This window comes from Phycodurus eques, chromosome 6, assembly GCF_024500275.1.
Source record: "Phycodurus eques isolate BA_2022a chromosome 6, UOR_Pequ_1.1, whole genome shotgun sequence".
NCBI lineage: Eukaryota > Metazoa > Chordata > Actinopteri > Syngnathiformes > Syngnathidae > Phycodurus > Phycodurus eques.
In genome coordinates, this window is record NC_084530.1 from 20,552,652 (window position 1) to 20,576,207 (window position 23,556).

General features: G+C 42.7%; 3 protein-coding genes across 3 annotated transcripts in view; 1 reads left to right on the top strand and 2 right to left on the bottom strand.

Annotated features, from left to right (window-relative positions):
- Positions 1-720: 720 nt before the first annotated feature.
- On the bottom strand, positions 721-3,830 carry LOC133403846 (E3 ubiquitin-protein ligase RBBP6-like). Its single transcript, XM_061679189.1, has 3 exons — positions 2,780-3,830; positions 1,653-1,752; positions 721-1,569 (listed from the first exon to the last, which is right to left on the bottom strand). The coding sequence occupies exons 1-3, from the start codon at positions 2,943-2,945 to the stop codon at positions 1,341-1,343; spliced, it is 495 nt and encodes a 164-aa protein (XP_061535173.1). The 5' UTR covers positions 2,946-3,830; the 3' UTR covers positions 721-1,340.
- Positions 3,831-7,953: 4,123 nt separating this feature from the next.
- ufl1 (UFM1-specific ligase 1) lies at positions 7,954-10,645 on the top strand. The gene is made up of 2 exons (XM_061680680.1): positions 7,954-8,083; positions 8,174-10,645. The coding sequence occupies exons 1-2, from the start codon at positions 8,040-8,042 to the stop codon at positions 10,566-10,568; spliced, it is 2,439 nt and encodes an 812-aa protein (XP_061536664.1). The 5' UTR covers positions 7,954-8,039; the 3' UTR covers positions 10,569-10,645.
- A 1,582-nt stretch (positions 10,646-12,227) lies between these two features.
- LOC133403758 (general transcription factor 3C polypeptide 1-like) overlaps positions 12,228-23,556 on the bottom strand; it is a 29,202-nt gene continuing 17,873 nt past the window's right edge. The window contains exons 26-39 of the mRNA XM_061678957.1: positions 22,859-22,967; positions 21,653-21,795; positions 21,438-21,580; positions 18,985-19,069; positions 18,783-18,895; positions 18,649-18,708; positions 18,484-18,577; positions 16,924-17,096; positions 15,864-16,235; positions 15,268-15,413; positions 14,823-15,199; positions 13,644-14,056; positions 12,594-12,780; positions 12,228-12,504 (exon numbers count right to left, since the gene is read on the bottom strand). Coding sequence (XP_061534941.1) covers positions 12,307-12,504; positions 12,594-12,780; positions 13,644-14,056; positions 14,823-15,199; positions 15,268-15,413; positions 15,864-16,235; positions 16,924-17,096; positions 18,484-18,577; positions 18,649-18,708; positions 18,783-18,895; positions 18,985-19,069; positions 21,438-21,580; positions 21,653-21,795; positions 22,859-22,967 — 2,613 coding nt within the window. The 3' untranslated portion in view covers positions 12,228-12,306. The remainder of the gene's footprint in view (positions 12,505-12,593; positions 12,781-13,643; positions 14,057-14,822; positions 15,200-15,267; positions 15,414-15,863; positions 16,236-16,923; positions 17,097-18,483; positions 18,578-18,648; positions 18,709-18,782; positions 18,896-18,984; positions 19,070-21,437; positions 21,581-21,652; positions 21,796-22,858; positions 22,968-23,556) is intronic.

Here is a 23,556-nt window from a genome sequence, read left to right on the forward strand (position 1 = left end):
AGAATCAGAATACAAGACATTCAAGGTATTACAACACAATCTCAGATATCCTGGATTGTGGCCAGTCCCTCAGATGCAATCCCGGAGCGATGAAATCTCATAGCTGTCACTTTTTCCATAATTAACGAGGTTAAAAAAAAGAAATTGAAAACAAAAAAATAAAAATCTACAAAAGTTTTACTGAAGACTTTGGCATCATAAGTAGACAAATGTTTAGTCGTTATAAACTTGAAGTGGGCATACACTGCGCTGGCGTAACCCGCTTGACGATTTGAAATTTGGTCATGCGGAAAACAATCGGCCGCCTAAGACTGGTCGTACCATAAAACAGAAAACGATACAAAATTCCGTCCACTGCTATGGCGACCTGCAAGACTTCATTTCCGAGGCTTTGTTTTGAGCATTAGCATTTTGAACCTACCGATTCAATGTCATCATCTTGATTTCGTTTTGGCACTAGGCAACAACAGCTTGAAAGCTATCGTTAGTCTTGACTTTCTCATATTTGTGTTAGCATCCTTAAAAAAACATAACGTGTATGCCCGGCTTTAGACTGCGATCTGGCGACTACCCTCAGGGCTGCTTAAAATGTCACTTTGCCAGAGTTAACTAACAAACCACACTTTTCATTCGCAAAGGAGGCATTTTACATGATTTAAAAAAAAAAAAAAAAAAAAAAAAAGACTAGACTGGGCATTTGCGGAGGGAACACACAGGGAATGTGGTGCAAAAGCGGCTCTGACATGCAGAACTCGCTTGAAAACCTTTATTGACAGGCTTCTGCAGCTTACAGGACAACTACAACAGCAATGACCATTGACGTGCCACTCAAACGCTGCTGAAGGAAAAAAAAGTTTTTTTTAACTCCCTACGCTAGTCTGTACGTCTTCTGTGTGCAATATCAAAGATGTGACCCTTAAAAGTGTGGTTTATGTGCAGACCATAAAACATCTTGTACATGAGGAAACAGCTGACAAATGTGACTGAATGACATTAAGAGTGTATTCAAAATGTTCCAAACTGCAAAAAAAAAAATCACTTAAGATTCCTCACACGCCCCATTCACCCACTCATGAATTACATTCAATCCCAGCCACGCTTCACTTCATTGATTGCTTGTAAACCACATGTTATTTTCACAGAAAATACAATGACATTATCATTATCATATGACATTATTATTATCATTAGGTGACAAATATTTGCCCGACCGAAAGTGGGCTACAAAAGCCATTTCAATATGAAACACAAGTCAGGATAGTGCATACTCCCTTTGAAGCTAGCAAACACAGTACAACATCAGTAAATAGCTGCGTGACTTGTCATAAACAACGAACAATTTAAACCCTTATGACGCCCTCCCACTTCCAAAGAGACAGCCAATCACATGTGGAACTGTCAACAGAAAATGAACATGACGCAATTGACAGCATGTCGTCAAGAAGGAAGAGGGTAGAGTAGTGAGAGGAGGCGTGAGTGTTGTTTTTTGGGTGTGTTTGCTGTTTTTTTTGCTTGTTTTTGTTACATACGGGTCTCGACGATCCCGCCACAGACGTGTCAGAACGATCTCTGCGGAGACAAACAGATGAGGCATCCGTAAATAACCACAGCCTTCATCATCAAATTAGTATATATAAAAAAAAAAGACGTACACAATGAACGTCCTGCCAGCCGGTTTGACGCCACCAATCGGCGTTCTGCGGACGATCACAGACGAATGCTTGGGGATGTGGGCTTCATCATCCGTGTATTCTAGAAAAAAGACAAATCGTGTAAAAATGTAAAACATAAAAAAAATTATCATGTTATTCAGCTAGGAGAAACAATCACACAGCCTCAATAAGTAATTGCATTCAACAGTCTGCCAAAATGGCCAACTTCATGTTAAATTTTGGACGTGTCCTTTTCTCGTGTCCTCTTATGACATACAATTCCCATCAAGTTAGGACGTTGTGTAAAATGTAAATAAAAACTGAATTCAATGATTTGCAAATCATTTTCAACCTGTATTCACTTGACTACATTACAAAGATATTCAATGTTCAAACTGAATGTTTTTTTTGTCTGTTTCAAACATTCACAAATTTAGAATTTGATGCCTGCGACACATTCCAGCATCACCGTGTTTATTACTGTGTTACATCACCTTTCCCTTTAACAACACTCAATAAGCGTTTGGGAACTGAGGTCACTCATTGTTGAAGCTTTGTAGGTGGAATTCGTTCCAATTCTTGCTTGATGTACAACTTCGGCTGCTCAACAGTCTGGGGTCTCCGTTGACATATTTTAGGCTTCATAATACACCACACATTTTCAACGGGAGACAGGTCTGGACTGCTGGCAGGCCTGTTTAGTACTCTCTCCTTTTACTATGAAGCCACACTGTGGTAACACATGCAGCGCGTGGCTTGGCATTGTCTTGCTGAAATAAGCAGTGACATCCCTGAAAAATACATTGCTTGGATGCGCCAAATACCGCATCTATCTTTCAGCATAAATGGTGCGGATACCAAGAGTACTTTCGATACATGCAATTTCAATTAACAAAATGACAATTGTGAACAAAGACGCTTCTTACTCTCGACACATGGCGATTCGCCGACTTGTCAAACCGCCAGTGTAGCCCCAACTCCTGACGAGGTTAAGTATTGCTACCTGGTATCAGCAGCCGTCACGAAAACCCAATACCCAAAAAGGCTAGCATCGGTACTAGCCAAGCCCTAGTTTAATGAAAAATATAGCCTATTATATAGATTATTATAGTGGCGTCAGTGCTTACCTTCTCGCGTCTGCGCGTTGGTGATCTGCAGGTCGCAGTCTGTGGCCTTGAGGCGCTCCCTGGACATGATCTGCCGCTTGAGCTCACTCAGGGTGATGTGCAGCCCATCGAACGTGACCGTGTTGTAGTCCAGTTTGGAGGAGAACTTGTAGTGAACACACGACATTTTGCCACACTTTTTTTTTATATAACAAGGGTTGGGGGGGGGGGGGGGTTGGGGGGGTGGTGGAATAGAGACACAGGCTTTGGATAACCAAACAAACAAAAAAAAAAACAGCGTCAACACTCAAATCACAGGAGGCCAAACCTGGTAACTTTTTAATACGTCAAATTGGGCTTGAGACACTGGACAAAAAAGGAGAAAAAATGGAGGGCGAGTCAATGACGCAGAGTCCTTGTTTAATCCCAACGCAAGAGATGAAAGGCCATGTGCCTTTTTGTCAAGTCCTCTCGAGTCCAAAACCAAAGCGACACATACAAACGCCCCGAAAATACAACCAAGGGCGGCCCAATGCAGTCCGAACTCGCTTCTACCGAGAGAGCGGCGTTCTATTGGTGGCCACGTCCGCCACCAGTAGTCCTTTTGCGGCAGAAGAGGAACGAAAGCGAGGGAGGGCCGCTTGGTTAGCAGCTAATGTTGCTAACCGCAGTCCAGCCAATGGCGGTTGTGCGGTGGGGGACTTCCCCACCCTCAGTTCGTCACAAAACAGTCCACAGAACGAGTCCACGGGATTTAGGTCAACGCTAAGTACCCCCCATTACCGAGAAGACAATATATTATTCAGAAATGCAGAGAAAGCCGAAAACCGAATGCTGTCGAGCTAACAAGCTATGGCTAACGATAAGCCTCCGCTACCCCCGAAACGGCGCGTTTTTCCTCTCCGGGTCCATCGGGGAGTGCTCCTTCTCCTCCTCGGCGCGAGGAGGACAAAAAGGTGTAAAAAGAAAAAAAAAGATGGTCTCCTTCTAAAAATCACACGGCGGGGAGACAGGCACACGACAGTTTCCCCTCTGGCCTCGGTTTCATCAAAATGGCGTCGGACGGAAGCAACGGTAGTGTAAAGAGTAACAAACACAGAACGATCAGATGAGAACGCTTCTTGTTCTTCCGGTTTTGGCCGACAAGGTCCGTGACGTCACGCTTAAAAGAACCAACTGATGAGGGTTGATACGCTAACGTGGCGGCCATGTTGGGAAGGGCGACGTTCCCATCAAAGGTAATGAACATTGAAATTAAGTCGTATTTCTTAACCAATTTTCAAGAAAGGCACTTATTTGGGTTCATGCCAAACCATTTGCTATCAATATAGAACATTTGGAGAAAACAAGTCAGAAAAATATTATTACCTGTAAACGGTTATTCCCAATTCGCTTGTTGTGACTGTAGAGTGTTGTGCACAACCGTAGGCGACACATTTTGCCGGGATCCTTGCTCTTGCAGTCCACACATGGAATGTGCTGACGACTTTGCCCTCACTAGCTTAAGCGTCGCTGTAGGCACCAAGCTCAAAACGGAGGTGTCATATCTACCTAATCATATCTGTGGGTTGTAAACAAATGTGTGGGTATGGCAAGTGGATTCAATATTTAAAACATCCATCAATCTGGTTCTCAAACATTTTACAAGTACCACCTAAAAATATAATTAGCTCTCCGAGTACCACCATAATGACTAACATTAAAATACAGTAGTGTAGTGGGCATAAGTGTCCGACAAAAACAAGCCAGAGGTTCATTCTGAAAAATTTGATTTAATATTTTGTCAGCCCTTAAAAATAAATGGTATCTCCCTTCATTTTCTTGGCATGGGTTGATAAGATACTGTAATTCATTCAAATATCTTTGACTGTATTTTATGTTTTAAATGTTTTATTTAGTTTGTATTCAATTCACCCACTGCCCTAGTGAGGATCAGTGGTTGATAGAATGGATGGATGGTTGGATAGCTGGATAGATGGATAGATTCAATTCCGTGATTCTTTTCCATACCACTCGAGGAAGCCCGTGTACCACTTGTGGTACCCGTACCACACTTTGAGAATCACTGATTTAAAATGTAAGTTTGACTACCAACAATTAACATTGTACATATCAACATCAACAATGCCCGTCTGGCAAGTTGTTGTATTGCATTTTGAGTAGTTGGAATTTTTATACAAAATATCTGAAATGTAATCATGACAAGTTAAAACGAGTCAAAACGACAGATAGAGATATCGTTAACTGAATTACTGTACCGATATCTGCAGCATCATTTTGCCTGGGACAAATCAGAATCAGAATCCTCTTTATTTCCCAAGTATGTCCAAAACACAATTTGTCTCCGGTAGTTGGAGCCACTCTCTTACAACAATAGACAGCCATTTTGACAAGAAGTACTTTTCAGACATAAAAACACACTACGGAGAGTCACTTAGCCTCTAGCAATTTAATGGCAAGAAAGAAAAAGCTGTTGGAATGTCTGCTGGTTTTAGTTAGCATTGATCGATAGCGCCTACCTAGGAAAGGAGCTGGAAGAGATGTCGACCAGGATGTGGAGGGTCCAAGAGGATTTTGCATGCTCTTGTCTTAGTTCTGGCAGTATGAAAGTCCTCAAGAGTGGGTAGGGGCGTACCGATGATTTTTCCGGCAGTCCTGATTGTCCGTTGCAGTCGGAGTTTGTCCTTTTTTGTGGCAGCACCGAACCAGATGGATGATGGATGAACACAGGACTGATTCAATGACCGCTGTGTAGAACTGCCTCAACAGCTCCTGTGGCAGACCGTGCTTCCTCAGAAGCCCCAGCCTTTTGAGGATGGAGTTGATGTTGTTCTCCCACTTCAGGTCCTGAGAGACTGTAATTCCCAGGAACCTGAAGGTCTCAACAGTTGACAGGGGGCAGTTGGACAGCGTGAGGGGCAGTTGTGGCGAAGGATGCCTCCTGAAGTCCACGATCATGATGGTTGTTCACGAAAAACTAGAATTGAAAATTGGTTAGCACGTCTGCCACACAGTTCTGAAGACCCGGGTTCAAATTCAGCCTTGCCTGTGTGGAGTTTGCACGTTCTCCCCGTGCCTGCGTGGGTTTCCTCCCACATCCCAAAAACATGCATGGTAGGTTAATTGAAGACTCTAAATTGTCCGTAGGCGTAAATGTAAATGAATGATTGTCTATGTGCCCTGTGACGCTTTGATGTCATCTTGGCAAAGGAACTATGTTGAAGTGAAATGAGGAGCTTCGTTTCGACAAAAGTAGTGCTTTGTTGCTATCTTGTGGCATCTACAGATGACAATTTCCTACAGATGCAGTTTTGCTTTTTGCGTGAGGTCTCTCTCCCATATTGCAGCGCATTTTGAGTTCATCCTGAAATTTGACCCGAAAGCACAATATGACAGAGTTTTTGACTAGTGTGTGTAACTTACTCCCAACTCTGATATTTACGGTTTCAACGATTAATATAGGCAGAGCGCGGAGGCGGTAAACCGCGATGACGTTGACCGTGATGGTAGAGATGTGCACGGCAGCGCCCTGAGCGAAGGCGCACTCGCCATGCAGGGTGTACGCCAGCGTGAAAGGCAGGCACAGGGACGCCACCAGGAGGTCGGCCAAAGCCAGATTGGCGATGAAGAAGTTGGTGACGGTACGCAGGCGGCGGAAGCGGAATGCCACGTGAATCACCGTGGCGTTGCCCGCCGCCCCCAGGGCGATGATGGTGCCGTATGCCGGGATGATCGTCGGCCGTGCGCTGTCCTCTAGGCCCGGGTAGGCCTCCCCACCACTTGGGGGCGTTCCGTGGCCCAGCAGCAATTATAGGAGAGATCAGATGCCCACGGCAGCTGCGCTTCGCTCGCGTTGGCAACGACCACGGTGCGGGCGACCCCATCAGCCGGCCTGTGGAGCGAACACGTTCGACATTTTCACATTTAACGTCAAACTAACAAATTTGCACAAATGCAAAAATAACAATTGCTATAAGCAATGCTAACACCAAGTGTAGCTTCTGACACGACACTGGTTGCGCGTACGACAATTGTCCAAACGTTTAATAAATACAGATTTGTTTTTGTACTTACATTCTAAATTTCAGTCCTATGAAGGAATTCATAACCTTTTCTATGCACGGTTTATAAATGAGGTCCCTGGTGACTGTTCTGTGTAAATGGTATCAAAAGGAAATTGGAGTTAAAAAGTTTAGATTAAAATCTTACGGCTTCATCTGGGACGTGAACCACAGACATTTTGAACCAAATCAAGAATCATACTCCTAGACCATAAAGGCATGCTAAACTCCAGAGTAGTCCCTTTAACCCCCCCTCTGTTTTTTTTTCTTTGGTTGCTTTACTGTTTGAAATGGTACAGATATGGAATGCGTGTCGGAGTCGACACACGGTTTCTTGCAGAGGCCACATAAGGAGTTGGTGGTTGAAGCTTAAACTAGCAACGGATGGAGCGGGTGCTCAGCGGGAAAGCGTTTGCGTGCAGATCAAGAGGTCCCCATTTCAAATGTCAGGACTCACATTTAAGTGTCTGTGGTCCCAAGTCTTTTGTGAGAACTTCCAAATCCACTACCAAGGCATTTTTGGGGTTTGTGGAGGTTTGTATTTATTTCAAGAACTAACAGGGAAAGTAGATCACAGGTGAATGGCTATTGCTCTGTGGGCAAGCATTTGAATGCAGATCAATTGCACTTTTTACATTTTCACGACATTTTATATGCAAGCTCAACAATTCATTTGTTTTATAACCCTCGTGGACTTTTCTCCAATTCCATCAATGTGTCAAAGACAACACAGGTAGATGAATTTTGGCAGATGAAACAAGTACAACAAATGACTACTAATATCTGACGTCAGATAATCTTGTCATGACGAACCCCATACACATGAATGGCAAAAGTGGCGTCATTCGTCCCAGGCTAAATGACGTTGCAGATATCTGAAATGCCGATTTTAGACAGAAAGAATGTAGTTACGGATATCTGAAATGTTATTTTTGACGAGTCAAAATCGAATTAAAGAGATCTACTACACTAACCACGCTATTAAATTGACGCAGCCTTGGCGATTGTGGGTAATGAAGTTCTTTGAATGTGTGTCGCCTACAAGTGACGTCATTCTCATCGCAACTGTATCATGGTGTCGCACACTTGTGAGAAGCCGGGACGCTTAGTCCAATTGCTTTCGCTCCTCTTTCTTTTGCTTTTCAACTCACCGGTGCCACTAGGCGACGTGCGGTCTTCCCAAGTAGACACTGTGCCGGATTTCATCATTTGCCGTCTGGATGTGTGTGTCCCCCTCTGCTACACGGACACGAAACGTGACAGGGTAGGATCTCGCTGTGCGAATGTAAATGATCTTTGTGCTCGGTATGTTGACGTGTCGATACCGTTTCTCTCTCGTTCCTCGTTTTGCCAGTGAAGCACAGCAAATCTCTCTCGTTATATCTACCGCAATAATGGCGAGTGAGTGGGAAGAAATTCGACGTCTCGCAGCTGATTTCCAGAGGGCGCAGTTTGCCGATACCGCGCAACGGTTATCGGAGAGGGATTGCATTGAGATTATCGCAAGACTTTTGCAAGACAAGAAACTGGACGTGGTGCACACGCTCGACGGGAAGGAGTACGTCACCCCAGCGCAGATCAGCAGAGAAATCCGAGATGAACTTTCCCGTCACGGAGGGCGGGTAAATATTTTGGAACTCCAACAGATTATCAATGTCGATTGGGTCGATGTTGAAAATAGAGCAAATGACATTGCAAAGTCTGACAAAAGTGTCCAGCTTGTGCTCGGCCAACTCATCGATGACGCCTACCTGAACCGTTTGGCTGAGGAAGTCAATGACACACTCCAGGAAGCTGGTTTGATCAGCATCGCCGAGCTTTGTAAGAGCTACGATTTACCAGGGGATTTCCTCAACGACGAGCTCTGCAAGCGTCTCGGGAAGGTGATCCAAGGAGAACTGGATCAGTACAGCCGAGGAGTCATATTTACTCCTGCCTTCGTGGCCCGCCACACAGCCAATATAAGAGGGCTGTTCAGCGCCATCACTCGGCCGACGCCTGTCGCCGGAGTGATTGGCGCTTTTGGACTCCACGAGCATCTCCTATATTCAGTTCTGGAGGAGCTGGTGAATACCGGCCGCCTTAGAGGAACCATTGTCGGAGGGCGACAAGACAACACTGTGTACATCCCCGATATTTACTCCAAAACGCAGAACACTTGGGTGGATTCCTTCCTCCGGCAGAATGGGTATTTAGAGTTTGATTCTTTGATCCGGTTGGGAATCCCCGAGCCCAAGAGCTACATAAAAAAGCGCTTCAAGTGCAACAAGCTACTTTTCCTCAGCACGGCTTGTGTGAGCCAGGCTCTGCTTGACCAGACGGAGGCCTGTGTCGAGGAAGCTGTCAGCTCTGCCACATGGATCGACATACAGCAAATTTTGCCGAGCTGCCTGTCGGAGGAGGACATGGCGATGTTGATCAACCAGGCCATGAGGAATACCAACGTGCAATCTTCTGCCAGAGTCCTGGGAGGCGCAGTCGTCGTCAGTGAAAAATGGATCAGCCAGTGCTTTGGTCTATTTGATGATTCCATACAACAGAAAGCTCAGAAGGAGTTCACGAGTGATCCTGTGTTGCTGATAACCGAAGAGGATCTGAAGCGAGCGTCCATGGTTGCGGAAAACTCTGCACCGTCAAAAAAGGACAAGAGAGACGGAGAGCGCAAGAAAAAAGCCACGGAGGGCAGCGGGACAGTGAAAGCGGGCGGAGGGGGCAACGCCAGGGAAATCCGAATTCGCAAAACCAAGAAGAAAGGGAGGAAAGACGATGAAGATGAAGAACCCAAACCTCGTTATAAAAAGGAGGAAGCCTCCTTTATGACCCAGGAAGAAATCGTAGCTGTACTGGAGGAAAAAGTGAGCGACTGTCCACAAGAAATCTTCTCTGAGCTGGCAGAGCATTTAGAGCGGCCTTTGAGTAAAGCCTACCAGGAAGCGCTGCGGAGTTTGTTCTTGTCCACCACCTGCTCACTCTCAGGCGCCAACAAAAAGTCAGTGAAGAATCTGCAGGAGGAGCTCACTAACCTGTACAACAACATCAGGCTGTTTGAAAAAGGCACCAAATTGTTCTCTGATGAAACCCAGGTCATCATTGCCAAGCACGTTTTAAAAACCGTAGGCACCGATGTCACCAACATCCTCGTCAACTTCATCGCCACCGACATGATGATGTCCGTCGAGAACCCCAGCACCCTAACCAACGAGGTACGGTTGAAGATTTTGGCCAAAGTTTCAAATGAGACCAAAGTACCTCTGACGAAGCTGCACAACTGTCTGAATGGTAAAACAATCGAAGAGTTTCTGGACAACTTTGAGACCTCCGCAGAAGCGTGCGGCTTCATGCTGAAGAAGGCCGACAAGAAAAAAGAGAGACAGGCCTTCCTGCTGCACCGCCAGACTTTGACTGAGCAGCTGAACGAGACCGAGGACCCTGCCCTGGTCCTCCACCTCACCAGTGTGCTGTTGTTTCAGGACAGCACTCACTGCATCCTGCACGCTCCAGGACGCTGCGTACCTCATATTATAGGTACCCTGACAGGCCGCATACCCCCGGAGAAGCAGGAGCTGCTTACCGCCTATCAGAGCCTGGTGGTGAAGCAACTGATGAGCCAGAGTCAAGGACAGAAGCGGGAAGAGGTGAAGGACGAGGAGACGTCTAGTATCCTAACGCAGTTCAAACCTTTGACACCACAAGTCAAGGAGCTGGTGCTTTCCCAGAGGAAGACATCTACGAGCGAAGCACACACTTAAAACTACTACATACGCTTCATAGGAATGAATAGTGGCTTGAGAATTTTGTGATTTGTGTGAATAAAACTAAAAAGCAGCTTATCGACCACAACTTTCTTTTTATATTTCACGGTACTCTGGATGCTATGGCACTATGTTGCCTGTCACACGTCAGTCTGGGTACTATGCCAGACTTGGGCCATTTACCTCCAGCCCATATGAAAGACGTGGGCACCACACACTGGAATAGTGTATTTTATTATTATTTTTTTAAAGTAAAAAAAGTAGTATTTTCCATTATACAGTTGACCTCATAAGTTTACATACCCTAAAAGAATTTGTATGATGTGTGCCATTTATTCAAACACATTTGGTTTTTAATGGGATTCAAACTGAGCGAAGGCATTTCAGAAAAGCACAATCATTGAAACACAGAAATAACGTGGTCCCTATTAAGTCATAGTTGCCAATATTTAACATATTCCGTCAGGGTATGTAAATTTATGAGGACAGCTACAACAGTAATTTTTTTTCTGAGAAAAATAATAGGATTGTTTTTAGCATTGTCATAGCTTTACAATATTAAAGTTGTGCCTTTTTGCCAAAAATCAACTGAATAAAGTAGTATTTTTAGTATGTATTTTTTCCAGAGGAAAAAAAGTGTACATTTCTTTTTAGTGGTCATGTTTTCTTCTGTTTTTACAATGTTGTATCTTTTAAGAAAAAAGTTAGATAATTAATCCACAAGGGAAATGGTTTATATATTATTTTATTTATTTATATATATATTTTTCAATTATGTAGTCCTAATTTTAAAAGTTAACGTAAGAAAGTCAATCTAAAACAATAAAAAAACCTTGGTTTTCTTACAAAGTACTTTTTTTTTTTTTTAAAGTATAATATCTTTTTAGAGTAATGTTTTTTCCCTCTTATAATCTAATGAGAATAGTAATTTCTTCCATTATGTAATAATTCTCAGACTTGTATTTTTTTTATAAGTCAATCTTACAATCAATGAGGATTTTTTTTGCCCAAGTATTTGTCTTTTTTGTGTGAAAATAAATTCTTCACTCATCTTCCGTTCCACTTATCCTCACTAGGGTCGCGGGGGTGTTGAAGCCTATCCCAGCTGTCTTCGGGCGAAAGGCGGGGTACACCCTGAACTGGCCGCCAGCCAATCGCAGGGCACGTAGAAACAAACAACCATTCGCACTCACAGTCACACCTACGGGCAATTTAGAGTCTCCAATTCATGCATGTTTTTGGGATGTGGGAGAAAACCCACGTAAGCACGGGGAGAACAAGCAAACTCCACACAGGGGGGGCCGGGGATTGAATCCCGGTCCTCAGAACTGTGAGGCTGATGTGCTAAGCAGTTACCACCGTGCCGCCAATTCTTTTCTTTTGTTTTCAAAAATATAACTTTTTTTTCTTCAATGTAATCTTAGGAAAATTAAGTATTTTTTTCCAAGGGAAAAAAGTCAAACTCCCCCCCGCCAAAAGTTATTGCAGAGTTACTGTATTTTTTCTCAGTTATATTGGGAGCATGAAGTTGATTTTCTTCAGAAAAAAAGTATTTTTCAAAAGTATAAAGTTGGATTTATTTTAGAGTGAAGCATTTTTTTTTGTCATAGAAAAATAGGTTAATCTTACACGAGTGGAGTCATATTTTGTGCCTGTATGAAAGGCACCGACACAGACTGGGAGGTTAAGTCTTTATTCCATTTGAATTCACAAGGATTTAAAAAAAAAATAATAGTTAGCTTCCACAGTGGTTCCAGTGGCGTTCATTGGGCAGCACCTGAGCGAGTCTGAGGCAGCAGCTGACCATCGGCTCGTAAAAAACACATTCTCGCTCCTCTGTCGTCTGCTCTCTTGGCATTGGGGGTCCAAAGAGTGTGGGCTTGGTTCTTTTGACCAGCGTTCTCTTTGTCACGCAGCCCAGCTCCAGCAGAGACTGCACGAGGCGGGAGAAAAGGGTTAAGGAATGAGGGAGAGAAGTCGGGCCGGGGAAAATGTATTATTATTATAATTTTTTTTTTTCACCTGGACCAGCTCCAGAACCACGACGGGCTGCAGCACACCCTCATAGTACGACAGCAGCCTCCACTGAGGGATGCCGGGACGGGACATTATGTGGTAGAGAACGCCTTCCAGCATGCCTTTGCAAACCTGACGGTTCAGCGTCCCGTCCACCAGGCGCCACGGGCGGCTCACGAAGCTCATGCTCTCCCTGCGGGATGGTCACAGCAAAAGAAAATAACTTTTTGCACAGCACGTAAAGGCAAAAAATGTTTGAGGAAAAAATACCTGATTTCAACAGGCGGTGTGAAAGAGGCTATTGTAACAGTATGTGTCAAAAATGTGAATATTTTATTTTTGAAAAAAAAATTTTTTAAAGAAAAAAAAAAAAAGCTAATTTATTGTAACATTTACTTTAAAAAAAAAACTGTAAAACAACTCGTCTCAAAAATGCCTATAAAAAAATTTTAACTTTACTCTTTTTCAACTAAGGTTAATACTGAAAAAAATAATTTTATTCTTCTACGATTACTTATTTTCCAAATAAAGATTTCGCTACTCAGAAGAAATATGACTTTTTTTCCAAAAATACTACTTTTACACTAATGAACAATTTTTTTCTTGGGAAAAAAAAAAATACTATTCTTGGAAAATAAAACAGCTACTCTCAAAAAATACAAATTTATACTGGAAAGAGAATTCTTGAAAAAATAAGACTTTTAAAAATACTATATAATAGCATAAACCCTACATCAATTGGAAGAAATATATTCTTCCCGCGACCCGAGTGAGGAGAAGCGGCTCAGAAAATGGATGGATGGATTATATTCTTGTAAAATTAAATTAAGATTAGGATTTCGTCCAAAGATTAAGATTTTTCTAAAGAATAAACCTCAGATTAAAAAAAATACTTTATACTAAAAAAAAAAAATTCTTGAAAAAACAAGACAGTTGTAAAAAATACTAATGAGAAAAATACTGTTAAAAAATGAGGAAAAATGTAATTCCGCAACGCTGTGTAAAAATCAAAGTGGAGTTAATATCTCTAATGCAGTATCTTTGCGTGAAACTTACTCCTGAAGGTCGGCCTGTTCTGTCAAAGCAGCTTCTCCGTCTTTCTCTTCGTCCTCTGCCTTGTCCTCAGTGGAATGGCACTTTTCCTCCGTCTCGTTGCTTTCTTGTCCTGTCAAAAGCTTTCCCGCGCTTTCCGGCTCTACCGGCAGCTCCTCCGTGTCGAGTCTCTCGCCTGTTGCCACTTTTTTTTCCGGAGCTTCCTCTTCCTTCTCCTCGTCCCGCCGGGGCTTGGGCCGCAGCCTCTTGCGCAAGAAGGGGATGTTGTGCTGGGAGGGACACCCGCTGGGGGTGCCCTGCGGCTGGGACCAGTTCCTAGGGTTGAAGGTGAGGATCCAGGGCTCGGCGTGCTCTGTGAGCACCCAGCGAATGCCGTAGCCACCCACCTTGAGAACCTGACCTTCCTCATGTAAATCCTGAAATGGACAACAGCGGGAACCTATTAGAGATTGGGAAAAAGGCCGCTTTGACGGCCTTTGTGAAAGGTGCAAACACTAGACGTGAGGATGAAGTCGACCCACGGAATTTCCTAGCCTTCTCCTGTTGCACAGTCCCTTGTAACTTCTGTGGTGGCATCTGAATGCAGGCTTGGGGTTGATCAGTGAAAATTAACCAAAAAGTGTGACAGCCACAATTAATTCATGGTTAAACAAGGGGGGTCATTACTTTTTTACACAGGGCCAGGTAACTTTAAACAGTTTTTTTTCCCTTAATAAATGAAATCACCATTTAAAAACAGCATTTTAAGTTCACTTTGGTTATATTTGTTTGCTTATCTTAAAGTGGGGAAACTTTGCAAAAATAAGAATTTGAGAAAGGGGCCAATACTTTTTCACAGAACTGTATGTGAATTCCGTGCAACAATAGCCCCTTTTAGAGTCCTCTGCCTTTTTTCCGTGTGTTTCCAGTGTTCTGTGTAAAAGATACTGACACAAAAAGAAGGGGTTGAAGTCAACCGATGGGGTGGTTGACCCATGGAATTTCCTGGTTTTTGAGGCGTAACAGAGGCGGGATGGTGGTAATAGTGACTCCTTTCCGATCAAAGCCACTCTTCTGTCTGAAAGGTACCAACACGGACGGAATCCCTCCGCATCCAAGGTATCAAATCCAAGGTATCACAGAAATGAGACATCTGAATCGTGCAAAAGCTGGCTTCTGTGTCCGGTGTGAAAGGAGACTTACCTCCAGGTACTGCTGCAGGCTCCTGGTGCATCCGGGTTGTGGCACGCAGAGGTGAGCGAGCTCCCGGAACAAGTCCATTTGGTCCACCCCCTTGTCTCCGGCTCCGTCCAGGCTCTTCCTTAGCTGGGCGCTCGCCTGCAGGTCCTCAGGGGAGTAGCCGGAGCACCGGGCCGGAGTCGACGCAATACTCGGGAAGCAGCGGGTGAGGACGGACGGCAGCAGGGCCGGGCCGGTTTTGGAGAAGTCCATAGGGGCGCCGTCTTCTTTCAACAGGCTGTGAACCGGCGTTTGTCGCAGCTGCATCCTGAGCATGCACGACTCCACCACGATGTTGTCGCTGGTGTTCTGGTTGGTGGTGTTCTGATTTCGGAGTTGGGCTGTGAACCACATTCAATAATAAGGTCAACTTTTGTACGACCTCCTCAATATCAAACGTCAACCCTACCAATGCCAGGAATGCAAAATCCTTTCATCAACAGGAACTTGGTGTGCGACGCCTGTTGAGCTTTGACTTGCATTTTCTTTTTGCTCTCACACTCCTCGCTGGCGAGCTCATCGTCCTCATCGTCCTCTTCCACCAATGAGACCATGCTGGAGCCCAATCAGATTCATATAATACATTAATAAAAGAGGTATCTAACTAACTGCTACAGAGGTAGTATCAGAGGCTTTTCACTAAGTGTTCAGTGCGAACGGTAATGACCCGGAATGGGGCGGGTTGAAGTTGTCCACCGAATTTTCTGGTTTTGGAGGTAGAACCAGAGTCGTAACAGAGTTGGGATGGCGGCTATAGCCCGCTAATCCTTGCGCCCATGGCCGCAAAATTGCCTACACTTCTGACAAGTATCGTTATCACTAAAGGTGGACGAGGAGTAGCTAAATCATGTACACACTGAGCAAGAAGAGAGAACAGGAGAAGACTGAGAAGCTAGGCTAACCACTAAGTTAACGTGAAATGTAGCGCAGCGACCCACCAGATTAAGTGCTCAGGTGATATGAATTTTAGGCTGTATTGCCGAGCCCTCCACCACAAGGACATACCTCTTGACGTCGCTGTCCACCAGGTTGCTGTCCACCACCACCATCTTCTTGGGAATGGACACATGTACTGACAGTAGCCCCAAGCTCATAAGAGTTAGAGACACCATGCAGGCTCCTCCAGGAGAATCCATAGGGAACTGCATCATTCCAGAATGTTCTGGAGTGTAGGTTTGGCCACCTTCTGCTTCCTTTGTCTCTCCGGGAGGGGGTGGCTGTCCTTTCGGCACTTCCTCGCTGCTCTCTGTCCGGTTGTCTGTCTCCAGGCAGTAGGAGACCGAAGGCCTGTTGTCACCTGTGCCGTTGTTCAGTAAAGTCTTCAGGAAGCGGAATGACTCGGTGCACAGGGTGTGAGGAAAACGCCATGAAAATAATCTGTCAGGGGGAAAAAATGGTTGTAATACACCTGGATTAAGCATTTGCATGTTTTTCCGGCATCACAGGAAGTATCAGCGGATTAACAGAGGCAGTGTGAAAGGCACTAACGGAAAATGGGGGATGAAGTTGAGCTGCAAATTTATCAGCTTGTGTAGTATCAGAGGTGTAACAGAAGCAGGACCTTTTACACTTCCTGTCAAAGCCAGAATTTTCCCTGGTCATTATTTTGTGTACAATGCACCAACATGGATTGTTGTTTAAAGTTGACAACCAAATTTCCCAGCTTCTGAGTTCGTAACAGAGACAAAACAGCAGCTGTATACCCCCCGTTGATATACCCCCTGTAAATTTTCTGGCTTCCGCAGCTGTATCAGAGGAATAAAAGAGGTGCAACATCAGTCCCCTTTCACACTGTCCGTCAAAGCAAGCTTTTTCCTGTGTTGCTGTTCTGTGTAAAATGTCATGACAGAATGTGGGGGTTGAAGTTCAACTGCTAGTTTCCCAGCTTCCGAAGTAGTATCAGCGGCGCACCATTGGCTGTATAGATGCCCTTCATACTGCCTGTCAAAGCCTGCTTTTTACAACGTTGCTATTCTGTGTAAAATATACCCAAACTCAAGGGGGCTTGAAGTCAAAGTACGAAATTCCAGGTGTGTGTGAAAGGTACCGACATGTTGCAACTTACCTGAAGTAGGACTGTGAGAGCTGGAAGGACATGGGCAGGATGGGTAGAGCTCGGTTCTTCTTTGGTCCCGACGACTGACAGACGCGGCGCCGGTTGACAAGATGACGTTTACGGCACTGAATGAAAACCTGGCACAGGAGCTCCTGCGGGTACTTACTGTAAATGTGGAACGTCTGATAAGGAAGTGATAGAAAGGAACATTTATGAGGAAAAACACTACAAATGTAAAAAGTATTAAGTTTGAATTTTTGTACAAAAAAAGTAGTACTACTGCAGGAATCAAGTGAGAAAAATTTACTACTGAGAATTAAGTACTATGTGAGGAAAATTGTAGTGAAAATTAACTACTAACTTTGTGAGAAAAACAGTATGACTGCAAGAAACATTTGAATTCTTTGGAGAAAAACAGTACTACTGCAGGAATCAAGCACTTTATGTCCAACTGTGTAGATATTTTTGCACCGGAACAAATGAATTAATCTATCAACTCACAATATTGGACACTATAGTGGATAGGGAGTCCCACACATCCCATGGGTGCGACACCTCTGATATCATCTCAAAGCCACAAGATAAGTGGAGCTTAAAGGACTTTTGTCACGAACCTCAGGCTCTGTTCTCGGTCGGCGACAAAACAAAAGCTGGACTCAAGATGTAGGGTGACTAAAGTACTCTGTAACGCTTAAGCGTTGGGGTATTTTGACACCAACATGCAGCAGACAAAATGTGTTTCCTGAAAAGTCTTAATTTTGTGATTTAAAAAGTAGTTCAACGACAACAATTAACTCATTCACTGCCAGTCGTGTTCAGAGCAACCAACCCATATTGCCATATTGTTTCAGCTTCTTGACTGATTCTACCCTTTTCCGTTGTTTGGTAATCAGCAGTAAAACATGCGTTGGTTTCACCAATTTTCACGAATCCCTGAGAAAATGAGCTTTTTGTGTAAAAAACCTACCATGCAAAACATTGACTATGACACCAATTATGTTTTCCTTTAATAACACCTCTTACATCCTTCTCCATAAAACAGCAAAACAACCTTTAGGAATGGCTTCTGATAGCAACATAATGTATTTACCGATATATACACGCACCATTAGTAAAGCTGACTCACGGGATGGCACGTCAGTCATGGATGGTTTTTTACATGGCGACCTCTGTTGTAATCACGACACATCCACTTCTGTCAACTACTGCAATAATTGCCCTACTAATACTATACATCCTCTATTCGAGTGTAAAATGCCAAAACTTGTCTGACTTTTAACCTGTGGCCATTTTATACCTCATAATCTCTCATGTGGACTCCAAAGTTGGGCTGATCTAAAGTGCTGCATGGCTGCCATCTACACTGTGTTTGTGTATTTGTAACGATTTTTACAAGCTCCAAATTCACTGATAAGCAACATCAGAGCCTCCCCCACCCCTGCCCGTTGAAAAATCTATTTGACAAGTACATACACCGATGGCAGTCAACGATTGGATTCCAGTTGACAAATATACATGTCCACACCAGTGAATTAGTTCAATGGTAATTTTGGGAGAAAAAGGTAGTACCTGAAAGGATCTGGAATACTTCATCTGATAGTTGGTCATGGCCAGTGTACTCTGGATGAGGTTGAACAAAACCAACGCGTGGATTTCCATTGTGCTACAATGGACAAACACTATGAATAACTTTATTCCCATCAGTGGAAAATGGAAATATGGTGGAATTTGTACCAAGTAAGGGTGTCTCTGCAGGGAATCTGCTTGTCCGTGTCTATTGCGCACACTTTAAACCTGTGGAAACACAATAAATAAGACACACACAGCCCGTTGATCATTCCCAGCTCCCTCCCTGCCTCTTTACTCACTGCGAGAAGAGCTGATGTTTGGTGTCAGGCAATTTCACATCGTCTGCATTGAGGACTGAGCTAAACTTGTGTCGGAGGAGCTTGACGTACTCGCTGAATGCTTTGGCACAATCCTGAAGATGACACATTAGGATCAGAAACAGTGTCTGGAATCAGAGCAGTGCAGGAGAAAAAAAATAAAAAAATAAAAATAAAAACTTACCTCTGCATTATTGGAATTGGCTGGCTTGTTGTCCTCCAACTGTTTCATCAGGTCTTTGTCCTGATAGATTTCAGCCAGGCAGATCCTGCGCAACACAATTACAACATGTATACAAGCTGTCTTATTTAACAACACAATTAAATCATGAATAAAAGCACCTCAACAGTGTATTTTTAACTTATTTGACTAATTATCTAATATTTTAGCTGATAAAATATTTGTGTATTTTGCACAATATTTTTCATCAAATAATTGTGCATTTTTCTCCCAAGATATTTTTGTGGAAATTCTCTTGTCAAATATTTTCATTTTATAGTGCAATTATTCTCATATTTTTGTATTTAGTAGAATTTCCTTGTAACATTTGTGTATTTTCCATCTGTTCTGTATTTTCTGTGTAACATTTTTGCATTTTGAAGAATATTTTTCGTATGATGTCTTTTTTTCCATTTTATTTTACATTGTCTTCTATTCTAACCAAATATTTTTGTATTTTGTCTAATATTTTTCATCAGATATTGGTGTATTATTTCATCTAATAATTTTGTCTAATATTGTTCTATTTGCTGCATATTTTTGTATTTTGTCTAATATTTATTGACCTGCTATTTTTGTATTTTGTTATCTAATGCTTTGTATATATTTTTTTATATTTTGTATTTTTCATCCAAGATTATATTTAAATAATCTTCCCCAATATTTGTGTATTTTTTTAGAGTTGGGAATCTCTGGCATGAGGCCGATTCGATACATATCTTGATACACAGATTACGATTCGATTAAAAAAAAAAAACAATACCATTATGGGCGGAACCATTCGATACAATTCGGTTCAGTATGGGAGCGATACGATTCGATATAATTATGTGTGGGAGCGATATGATTCGATTCGGTGCGGAAACTATGCGATAGTTAACATTTGTTGATATAGATATTCATAAAGAACCTGGACTTCACTTAACCCAAAACTACAAAATTACATTTGTCTAACCCTATTTGCAAACATGTAAAAGACCATTTATCCCTGAGCATTGTTGCTTTATGGCACTGTAAAAAATAAATAACAAAATATCATATATTTTCAAATATCAAAGTAATTATTCCAATAGACCACTACAGTTAATTTTGTAGAGAAAATCTGCACAAACAATATGAAGACCCAAGGAGGGCCTCGCACACAAGAAACTAATCTGCACAAACAATATTTAAGACCCAAGGGGGGTCTCGCACAAGGTGCATTCAAGCTAGGACCGCCACTGCGCGCGCGCACACACACACACACACACACACACACACACACACACACACACACACACACACACACACACCACTTGCGTTTTATTTATTTATAATAATAATAATAATTATTATTATTATTTTTAATCACACTGATGATTGTTGTGTTAGCTTCCGGACATACCTGGCTGTGTGTCCTCACGGAAATTTCTTTTTGGGGTCGCACAGTACCAACAGTGGAATGTATTAGTGGACTGTTACGGCTCAAGAAGCAGCATTAGTTTGCTGAGCCCATGGCAATTGCCGAAATGTACACAGCTCGCCAATTCGTCTGCATGTTTACACTCTGCGGCGGTGTCAACAGCGGGCTAAAAAAATAATAATAATAGAAAAATAAGGAGGTTCGTGACGTAGCATTTGTTAACAACTGCCGGGGAAATGTAGCGTCTGTGAACGCTACTTTGCAGTCACTGTGATCGCAAAAGTAACTTAACTCCTGAAAATCAATTTGGTGTTTAAATAGTGACGCTAAGGAAAAATTTAGTTGAATTAGTCGTGTCGCTACTGCTCACCAATATTGTTTTTGGTTGTAAACATAAAATTACATACGGGGACTGCAGCGGAGGACAGTACAATAGCTCTCAAGTTTGTTTTAAGAGATGAAAACTGTAAAACCTCAGCCAACCAATTCCTAGCCTCGTGATAGCCGGTCCACTGCCCTCCAACTGATGTATCTCACGATTCCTGGCAGATTTTGTCTCAATAATGGGGTCTGCGACTGATACAGTCATATCTCTCGCCTTTACGAACGGATATCCGGTCCCATCGTTTTATCGTCCCCCACACTCATATTTTTAAATCTAATTCTTTCAGATTTTCTAATATCGTTGTATATTAGTATTTTTCATCTAACATTTTTGTATACTAATTTTAATTAAAATGTGTAATACTGTGGTTTGTTAAACATTTTATTTGGTTCTTAAATTTTTGTTTTGTTGACTATTTTTCATCTAACATCTGTGTATGTCTAATGTTAAAACATTTTTCATCTAATGTTTTTGCATATTTGTAGACTATTTTATAATTGTTTTCATATTGTATTATGTCTACCATTTTTTTTGTCTAATATCACCAGATTCTAATATTTTTGAATATTTTGGCTGATAGTTATAAAGACTACTAAAGACTATTAATTATCATCCACGAGGAGCACCAACCTGTAGTTGAGAAATGTCTGAGGATTCTTGAGGATGTAGCGAGTGCGGCGCCCAACCGCCACCGACGTTTTGTCCTCAGAGATCTGAAACTCCTCCTGGAGGAGGTCTCGTACCACGCAGTGGGCCACAAACATTCTCCGCAACTGAAAACCGTCCCACACACACATTGAGTTGACGTGACCAGAAGTGGTGGCACAAATAAGGGACATGCATACCTTGCTGTTGAGGAGATGCGAGGCAACGCCGCACAGCATGAGCAGAGAGTCCTCCTGCACCGCCCAGATGACTCGCTGCCTGGTCATCTTTTTCAACGCTTGGTGGTCAGCCTCGTCGTGCGCGGGGGTGCGCTTCTTGGGCGCTAATGTGGAGGACGACAAAGGCAAAATGAAAATGCAAAACACAGACAAATTTATACACATTTTTACTAGAATATCTTTGTTCTTTTTAATGTTTGTATTGTATCAAATATATTATTGTTTTGACATTTTTGCATTTTCTTGAGTATTTTTCTATTAGTTACTTATTTTTGTGTATTTCATTCTATTTTTTTTTTTTTACAATTGATATGTATTTTTTGTTCTTTTCTACTCAGTGTTCCTGCTGCCCACTCGCCACCTCGCCAATGGCAAACTGAAACAGGGTGTGGTGACGCGAATATTACCCACGTTAGCTACGCTGGTAAATCAAAATTGCCTGCATCAAAATCCCTGCCTGATAAAAATTAAAGTGAGTGCGCCCATTCTGGCATGCGTGAATGTCCATGCTCTGCTGGCTAAGCAGACAGGTTCACGGGTTTTCCAGGCTGCAGGAAGTGACACATCGGGGAAGAGAAGACCCTATGCTGCTTGGAGCCGAATTGAAGCGTAATAGTGCAACGTATGTATAAACTGTTGATGGTCAAAGTGCCCTGCAATTCACATTAGTTTTATCAGCTAACTCGATGCCTTCTTCATCAATGCATGAGCCGCTATTCACAGTTTGTTTATTTCATGCCGAGTAGCGTCGGCGCCGACTCGGTCCGGGGCTGTAGCTAGTCATATGGAGGCCCAAGCTAAACACAATCATGCAGCCCTCTACATCCACATTAACTTAAGTATTGTACTTTAGTTCAGTTTTGACAAAAGGTGAGTTATGTAATTTATACCACTTTGTTCTGCTTTTGAAATCTGTTACGATTATCATCTTAAGTTAGCCTACTAATATTTACCACCAAATATTTAGAATATTAATGTTGATCATCAAGTAAAAAGTTTGAATTTGAGAAAATTGTCTTATTTCCTGTGCTAGATAATACAAGTGTTTTGAGTTACGTGCATGCTCACGAAACAAATTAAACTCATATCCCAAGGCACCACTGTACTTTAGTATTTTGTCTCAAAATTGTGTATTTTATCTAATATTCTTTTGTTGGTGAGTCCCACCTTTTTTCTTCTTGCGAGGAACCTTAACAACTTCCTTTTTGGGTCTCTTCCTCTTCTGCCGCTTCCCTCCGACCACCTGCTGGTTCCGGGATGACGGCTCAATCGCCACCTGGTTACAAAGATAGAAGACAAGACACCCTGAACTGGTCGCCAGCATATCGCAGGACACATATAAACAAACACCCATTCGCACGTATATTCACACCTACGGGCAATTTAGAGTCTTCAATTAACCTACCATGCAAGTTTTTGGGATGTGGGAGGAAACCGGAGTACCCGGAGAAAATCCACGTAAGCATGGGGAGAACATGCAAACGCCACACAGGCAAGGCTGGATTTGAACCCGGGTCCTCAGAACTGTGAGGTGGATGTGCCAACCAGTCATTCACCGTTACACCGTATTTTTATCAGTAAAAAAAAAAAAAAAAAAAAAAAAAAATCGAATATTTTATTTTGGCGAATATTTGCATTTTTTTGTCTAATATTTGCTTTTTTTTGTATTTTGTCTGTTATTTTTGACATAATATTTTCTGTAAGCGAAGTATCAGAGATATAATAGAGCACCTGTGATGCGCCGGGACAGGGGTGTCATGGAAATGTACTACCGCTGGCTGCTGCACATGATCTGATAATGTCTCGGCGAAGCAGCATGTGTCTTATTATATTAAGTTATTGCTGTACCCTCGGTCCATATAATT